The sequence below is a fragment of the Xenopus laevis genome, chromosome 6L, assembly GCF_017654675.1.
Source record: "Xenopus laevis strain J_2021 chromosome 6L, Xenopus_laevis_v10.1, whole genome shotgun sequence".
In the NCBI taxonomy this organism is placed as follows: Eukaryota; Metazoa; Chordata; class Amphibia; order Anura; family Pipidae; genus Xenopus; species Xenopus laevis.
In genome coordinates, this window is record NC_054381.1 from 162,533,165 (window position 1) to 162,541,726 (window position 8,562).

The 8,562-nt window shown below is 50.4% G+C and overlaps 1 protein-coding gene across 4 annotated transcripts in view; it reads right to left on the reverse strand.

Annotated features, from left to right (window-relative positions):
- Nucleotides 1-7,742, reverse strand: part of LOC108719484 (5-oxoprolinase) — a 29,035-nt gene extending 21,293 nt beyond the window's left edge. The window contains exons 1-7 of one of the 4 annotated variants that reach the window (XM_041567013.1): nt 7,671-7,742; nt 3,578-3,761; nt 2,228-2,419; nt 1,999-2,113; nt 1,438-1,561; nt 1,100-1,295; nt 117-282 (exon numbers count right to left, since the gene is read on the reverse strand). In XM_041567013.1, the coding sequence (XP_041422947.1) occupies nt 117-282; nt 1,100-1,295; nt 1,438-1,561; nt 1,999-2,113; nt 2,228-2,419; nt 3,578-3,745 (961 nt within the window). In that variant the 5' untranslated portion in view covers nt 3,746-3,761; nt 7,671-7,742. Of the gene's footprint in view, nt 1-116; nt 283-1,099; nt 1,296-1,437; nt 1,562-1,998; nt 2,114-2,227; nt 2,420-3,577; nt 3,765-5,595; nt 5,744-7,670 lie in introns of those variants that run through there. The other 3 variants (XM_018268344.2, XM_018268345.2, XM_018268343.2) reach the window with 3 other exon arrangements.
- Nucleotides 7,743-8,562: the final 820 nt, after the last annotated feature.

The following is an 8,562-nucleotide window of genomic DNA, read 5'->3' on the forward strand; positions in this document are numbered from 1 at the left end:
TTAATGTTCCCTTTCCTTGGCACCGAGCCAACAGCATAGATCACCCGTGTGAAATAAAACAACTTTTTTTTGTTAGTGGCTATAAAATGTACCCGACATATTTATCCATCTTTTACCTCCCATATCAAAGCCAATGACTGGCTGCGGGTGGTCCTGGTGATACGTGGTGATGGCGTATCCCACAACCCCTCCCGCGGGGCCCGACAGAATAGCACGGGAGCCACTGAAGCTCTGCATGGGGGTCAGGCCTCCATCCGAACGCATGAACAAGACCTGCAAGTCCTGAGGAGAGAGAGAGGTGCAGGCCACATGTATCAATAATATGGTTGGGGGGGGGTGATCGGCACATTGTAACTTAGTAAATAAGGATGGGAAAAAAAGACACTAAATTCAACCTCAAAGGGTCCCTGATTATATTAATCTATGGGAAAGATAAGTCCTTATATCTCCTGATGTCCCTGTAGCACCCCAATCTGTGAAGATCATAAATGGGTGCTGCTGCACATTCAGCTGGAGCTGTAGGATCCCTGGGATAGAGTCCTGCGCAGAACCAATTTCTAAGACCCAGACCTGAACATTTACCCACTTTGATCCGCTACCCGACCCGCAACTGCCTTATCCGTAACCCGCCGACCGCCATCAAACAAGTGATGGTGCTGCAAACCCAAAGTGATGTCATCAAAAGTGGGCGGGACAGAAAAGTTTTGGAAAACTTTAAAAGGTGTAAAATATTGGCCCTGGTTAGGGAGTGGTAACGTAATGTGGTTCTGGGCTGGGAGATGGAAAGGTATAGGCCTTGCATGTATTGTACACCTGTTACAACTGCCAGTATTTACGATTGTACAATTTGTCACAATTCTTGTACACTGAATTTATTGATGTAACCTTTTAACATTGTTGTGAGGTATCTGTCTCAATAAAATCTTGTTTGAGCAAAAAAAAGGTGTAAAATATAGACAATATTACATAACATAAGAAATTTAGACGAGACCCGCAACTCCGCGACTATACCCGCACCTGAAAATCCTCCCCTCATTCCACAGGGTGCCCGCTTTTTTTGGGTACCCGACCCGCTGCAGACCTCTACCCTGAGACTCACCTTCAGTTGGTTCTTGAAGCCATTGCAGAATCCATTGAGATATCTTTTTATGCAGGGGGTGAGATAGGCATCGGCACAGGCTGTGTAACCTCGGGGCACAATGCGGATCATTGGCATCACTTCTGATGAGAGAGACACATGGGTGAACCCCAAGGAGCGCGCCAATTCCCCAATTTGATGCTCATGGGAAGACCACCTGCAGATGGAAGACAAGAGAACGTTGACATTGTGTTACCCCCCATATACCAGTGAAACATGGAACAATCTAGAGCTGATGACATTGTGTGTGTATTGCAACGACAAACCATGACTTCCCCACTGCTCCCCCTAGTGCTCACGTGTAAGAATGCATAAGGACCACAGCCAGGCTCCTGATCCCCCGGGCAAGTACATTCTGCAGGTCATTCTCCAGCCTTTTCACATCGATTGGCTTCCACACCTCCAGGGACTCCCCAGTAGAACCTGGGGAAAGTAAAGATGCTCAGCACAGGGGACGAGGCTCTCTTGGTCTCACTGTATCTGAGCATTGGTGCCCACGATAAAGAAACACTAATATAAAGCTGATTATCAATTACTTCAGGGTCACATTACACCAGTGCAGTCTGCATCAATGCTCATTCATAATCAGCCCTGTAACAGATGTGACCTCATTTCCCCCAACCCCTAAGCTCAGCTTCTCCCCAGAGCCCACGGTGTGTCAGTGGCACTGCACATGCTCAAACGATGGACTGAGGGCAACTGGATCATTACTATTATAGCATGTGGCACCTCTTGGCTGGTACAGTAAATTCGGCACATAAAATACTGCATTTCTAGCCATTGTTTTTTTAGGCTTTAGTTGAATAATAATCTGCTTTTCTCCTTCAGCCGTAACTTGTCTATTTCCAATGTGCACCCACCTACAAAGGACTCCATAGACGGTCTCTTTGGGAGACAGCAGCCTTCCTGCCTCAGAACGACTCTCTCCTCCACCTCGATCACCTCCTCGTATAGCACCTCCGGCATCTGGATCTCCTAGGGGCAAAACACAGGGTGTCAGAGACCCCAAACTGCCCATAGGATGCGTATGATTCAAGTCTCATACAAATAAGTGGAATATAGCGGCACATAATATATTATTACTCTCACCAAGTCAAAGATCTTGGGCCGGGCTTGGTTCCCAATGTGCAGCAGGTCCCGGAATCCCTTAGTGATGAGCAGAGCAATTCTCTCTCCTTTCCTCTCCAGCAGAGCGTTAGTAGCCACAGTCGTGCCCATACGGATCCACTCAATCCTCCCTGTGTCCAGCGGCTGCTCCCGTGGGAATGAACATCCAGTCTCCTGTAGGGCAAAGCCATTAGTACTATATGCTACTCCCAATATACATAGCAACACCTGTATGGGAGGCTCAAATCTGAAATCCAACAATTTCAGAAGTATTTACCCCCCTGACTCACCCTTTACCCTGCACCTAAGCCACATCATCACCCCATTTAAAAAAGAATTGGGAAACCCCCACAATTATTTTTTTATTTTTTACCTCTGACTGTCAACAAACTGCTGAGGATTCTGGGTAGCTAGAGAGCACTTCACACAGTGGGATGAACTGGGGAAGGGAAGTCAAATCCCCCCTCTCCCCAATAATGAGGGGCTATGGAAAGATACCACCCTCCCCGGGTACCATATTCAGTTAGTATCCAAATAGACTGTGAGCTTCTAGGTATAACAGAATAAAGGCTCTCAGTATCACTGCAGGTAAGTACATTATCTCCTCCCTTACACCAATCAGAAGCCTGCGTTCCTCAGTATCACTGCAGGTAAGTACATTATCTCTCCCTTACACCAATCAGAAGCCTTGGCCCCTCAGTATCACTGCAGGTAAGTACATTATCTCCTCCCTTACACCAATCAGCAGCCTGCGTTCCTCAGTATCACTGCAGGTAAGTACATTATCTCCTCCCTTACACCAATCAGAAGCCTGGGCCCCTCAGTATCACTGCAGGTAAGTACATTATCTCCTCCCTTACACCAATCAGCAGCCTGCGTTCCTCAGTATCACTGCAGGTAAGTACATTATCTCCTCCCTTACACCAATCAGAAGCCTGGGCCCCTCAGTATCTCTGCAGGTAAGTACATTATCTCCTCCCTTACACCAATCAGAAGCCTGGGCCCCTCAGTATCACTGCAGGTAAGTACATTATCTCCTCCGTTACACCAATCAGCAGCCTGCGTTCCTCAGTATCACTGCAGGTAAGTACATTATCTCCTCCCTTACACCAATCAGCAGCCTGCGTTCCTCAGTATCACTGCAGGTAAGTACATTATCTCCTCCCTTACACCAATCAGAAGCCTGGGCCCCTCAGTATCACTGCAGGTAAGTACCTTATCTCCTCCCTTACACCAATCAGAAGCCTGTGCCCCTCAGTATCACTGCAGGTAAGTACATTATCTCCTCCCTTACACCAATCAGAAGCCTGCGCCCCTCATTAATCACTTTACCTCCTCCAGTATCCGTCGGATTCCCTCCGTGGGGGCATCAGGGTAATTTGCTGGGTCCTCAGACAGCAGCTTCATAACACGAATCTTCCCCCCGGGGCATCGTGCAAAGACATCTGTGAATGTGCCCCCCCGGTCTATAGCAAACTGGAACTTATCTGAGTCCGACATAATCCTGACGTATGAGCTGCTGGGGAGACAGGAGAGATCAGTATGGCAACTCCCGCGGGTAAATATCAGGCTGTACTGCTTTATTCTGCCATCAGGGGGCAGTCAGAGCCCAGGCACCTCTGTACTTTGGGGTCACTGCAGAGTAGTGGGGATGATGGAGCCCTGCCTGTGGGCAAACATTGGGGTCATTTTTTTCAGCCAGATGCACAAAACTATAAAATGTAATCGATTGCCCTGAGTTAGAGCCAGCAAGTGTCCTCTGCATTGGAATATATATATATATATATAAATGTGTTAACTTCCCCTTTAGTCACCCCTCTAGGTCGCATGGCTAATCAGTTACATTAAATGAAATCGTCGTGTCTATGTAGAAATCAGTGCGGGCTGCAGCATAATGTACAGGATGGGGTTTTAATGTATTTAACCCTGTCTCTCCCAGTGTACAACTCAGTGGAATGGCCCATCCCGCAGGGGTTCTTATATAGTGATGTATTAACTTGGGCCCAATCCTCCTGCTGAGCCGCTGAATGGACTTTACCCTCCTCTGTATCTGCCCAATGGGAAGTTTATAAACCAGAAGCTGAGTCTGACAAATACTGATCCCTCTGGTACTGACCCACAAGTGCCCCTATTAAAGGATTGTTCCCCCTCCAACACTTGTTTCAGACAGTTCCCCAGATGTAAAGACTTTTTCCCCATGACTTTCTATTTTCTAACATTGAAGCCCAAGTCTCATTTTTCACCTTTCTAAAGCAGCTGTGGGAGGGGGTCGGCGACCCTGTAACTGATCCATGTGTTTGTCCCTGCTGAGCAAAATCCCTGAGTGTCATTAAGGGCAGATACAATAGTCGCACTTATATTCCCCATAGATCCTACTGAGAAATGGAGCAACTAATGGATCAGCCAATTGGAACAGAATCTGCACCTGATCACCGAGCTGCTCCACTCACACTCATACTCACACTCACTACACTTTATGCTGAGACTTTGGAGAAATGATAAAAAAAGTTCATTTCTGGGGAACAATGTGAAGTAAGGGGGGCCCCGGGAGGAGCAATGAGAGGGGCCCCGGGAGGAACGATGAGAGGGGCCCCGGGAGGAACGATGAGAGGGGCCCCGGGAGGAGCGATGAGAGGGGCCCCGGGAGGAGCGATGAGAGGGGCCCCGGGAGGAGCGATGAGGGGCCCCGGGAGGAGCGATGAGAGGGGCCCCGGGAGGAGCGATGAGAGGGGCCCCGGGAGGAGCGATGAGAGGGGCCCCGGGAGGAGCGATGAGAGGGGCCCCGGGAGGAGCGATGAGAGGGGCCCCGGGAGGAGCGATGAGAGGGGCCCCGGGAGGAGCGATGAGAGGGGCCCCGGGAGGAGCGATGAGAGGGGCCCCGGGAGGAGCGATGAGAGGGGCCCCGGGAGGAGCGATGAGAGGGGCCCCGGGAGGAGCGATGAGAGGGGCCCCGGGAGGAGCGATGAGAGGGGCCCCGGGAGGAGCGATGAGAGGGGCCCCGGGAGGAGCGATGAGAGGGGCCCCGGGAGGAGCGATGAGAGGGGCCCCGGGAGGAGCAATGAGAGGGGCCCCTGGTCTGTCCCAGACAATCACCCCACTCCCTGTGGCCCCACATTAGGTACCTCAGTTCTCCAGCTGCAGACTACAACTCCCAGAAGCCTCCTGGACTCTATGCCCCTCCCCCTTGATTAAAAGTGCAACAGGTCGGGATGATGGGAGTTGTAGTTCTGTGTAACACATAACAGTCGAGTTTCCCGACCTTCAGTCTCTCTGGCTCCAACTCCCAGTAACACAGACCCGACACTCCCAGTAACAAATAAATTGAGACCCCCCCCGTGACACGGACTCACCGCTCCCCGAAGCGCTTCTGTCCCTCGCCTCACCTTCTCCTCATGCAGCGCCCCCTCCACTAAACAATCACAGCTCCGGCTTTAGAGAAGTGTCATTGCCGCCAGCCAATCGGAAGTTCGGGCAATGCGCCAATCAGAAAGAAAAATCGCTTATTGTTTTGTCCAATAAGAAACGACAGGAGGTGGGGCGGGGTTTTTTTCTCCTGCAGTGAGAGAGAGACTTGTGGAGACAGAATGAGCGGGTGGAGGTATAAGGTGGGCGTGGCGCTGATAGGCAGGAGAGCCAATGAATCCCTTCCTTTGGGGGGCAGAGGGCGGAGCAGGAAACGTTGGGGAGGGCCCTAAACTGACCTATAGCCGAGCTGAGAGCAACACGGATCCTGATAGTCTCTCACTATAGGAAATCACTGCGAATACAGACAATTGTCTTTTATATGGGCCCGGGGAAACAGGGGCCCAATGTCATTTTAGTTGGGTCCCCCCCATATCTGTGTTTGACAACTGCTGCCTCATCACTTCTGTCTGTATCTCTTTCTCTGTGTCTGTCTATGTGTTTGTCTCTGTTTATCTCTGTGTCTGTCTGTGTATCTCTGTGTCTGTCTCTGTGTTTGTGTCTCAATCTGTGTCTCTGTGTCTCTATCTCTGTGTCTGTCTCTGTGTCTGTATCTCTGTCTCTGTGTCTGTTCTGCTTCATTTCTGCTGCCAGACAAACCCCTCCACTTTGGGTTTATTGGGCACAATAAATAAACGCCTGACATATTATACATTGTACCCCTGTCTGACCCCTGACTCCCCTACTTAACTTGAGAGGAGCAGAGACTTGTGATAAACAACTGCCCAGCAAGAGTTTCAGGATTGATCTGATTGGCTGCTCCTGACCTTGAGACCTTGGTATGAAATGCGTCAGTCAGTCTGACTCTTTCACTAGAGATGTAGTTCAACAGCAGAATGAGGGACACAAGTTACACAGTTAATTTGGGTTTAAAAATGTAAAAGTCCATCAAGTCCAAGCCCTGCATTCCTGGTGTAATACCATTAGTTATCACTAGGGGCAGTATAAGGCCACTTTATTCCAGTGATCCCCAACCAGTAGCTCGTGAGTAACAAGTTGCTCCCCAACCCCTTGGATGTTGCTCCCAGTGGCCTCAAAGCAGGTGATTATTTTTGAATTCCAGTCTTGGAGGCAATGTATAAAATGAATGTATAAAAACCAGGTGTCCTGCCAAATAGAGTCTCAATGTAGGTTGACAATCCACATAGGGGCTACTAAATGGCCAATCACAGCCCTTATTTGGCTCCCCAAGAACATTTTTCATGCTTGTGTTGCTCCTCAACTCCTTTTACTTCTGAATGTTGCTCATGGGTACATTAGGTTGGGGATCCCAGCTTTATTCCCATACGTTGGGCCCCAGATAATCAGGGAAGTGCATTGAGCCCCTGCCAGTGGGTAGATAATTATGGGATGCCACTTAATTATAGAGCCACATAATAATAGGACCTCATACAGTGCCACACAGCATCCCCCAGTGGCCAGGTAATCTTAGGGCCCCTGCACAGAATCCAATGATTATATGGACAATAGAGGAGACGGCCTGGAATCTCCCAAGACTTGTTGCAGGGAATTCTGGGAGTTGTAGTTCTGCACTCATTGGGAATGTGTTTTTTTTTTGCGTGTCAGTGGAGATGAGAGTTGTGTTGATTCCGGCTGAGCGGCTGCTGGGTGTTTCACTGTTTGTACAAGGGTTACTGTTACACACCTGACTTGCAGCTGTAGGAGTCGGTACCAGCAGTGCCTCGTGCAAGGGAAGAAAGTGCTGGAGTTGGTGCAGGAGGAACCCCCAGGCTCATCAGTTACTGCTCATGTTGATGTTGCTTCCCAGACACTTAGTCACACCATCAAGAGCAAGTGCAGCACAGGGATAAGAACCCCTAAATAATGGTAGTTAAACTACAACTCCCAAAGCCAGAGACAACATTGGTCGCTGGTTGATATAAATTAGGGGCCCCAGGTCCATGGCCACTAACAGCAGCCCTTGGAAGGGACACAATGGCAAACTGTCTGCCCCAGCACTTACCTGAGGGGTCACGTGCAACTTAATTCAGTTTTGTTGATCCAATCAGATCTGCAGCTTCAGCCTCCCCAGCCCAATATGAACTGGCACAGTGGAACCCCCAGAACAGACAGTCTGCTGGCCAGAGCTCAGTGCTGGGGGTGACTGCACCAGGACGTAACTCCCTGTAACCTGATCAAGGAGGAGGAGCCTGAGGTTTCCCCAGTGCTGGAGGTGACTGGTACCAGTACAACAGGGACAGAGTTCCACTCACTGAGTTCAGCCTTACTGGCAAGGAGTTCCATGCAAATGGCCACACGGGGGCAGTAATAAACAAGGAATGAACAGGCCAAGCTCTATAGCAGTGATCCTCAACCAGTAGCTCGCAGGGTCAGACTGGGAGGCGTGGGGCCCACCGGGGCTACTGCCCCAGGGCCCCCCTCCGGCCGCCGCTACCGCTCCGGAGTGCTTTAGGGGACTAGTGCGCATGCGCGCGGTGCCGTGTTTGTGCGCAGGCGCGCGGCGCTACCTTTATGCGCATGCGCAGTTACTCTATTATACCGCGACCCCAAACAAAGTGGGGTCGCGCCGCCCCACTAAGTAGCGGATCTGGGCCGGCGGGGCCCACAAGAGCCCGGGGCCCACCGGGGTTTTTCCCGGTGTCCCGCCGGCCCAGTCCGACACTGGTAGCTCGTGAGTAACATACTCACCAACCCCTTGGATGTTGCTCCCAGTGGCCTCAAAGCAAGTGATTATTTTTGAATTCCTGACTTGGAGGCAAGTTTTGTAGCAATAAAACCAGATGTACTGCCAGAGTCTCCTGTAGGCCAGTCCACATAGAGGCTACCAATAGCCAATCACAGCCCTTTTTTGACACCCCATGCTTGTGTTGCTCTCCAAGTCTTTTTACACTTAA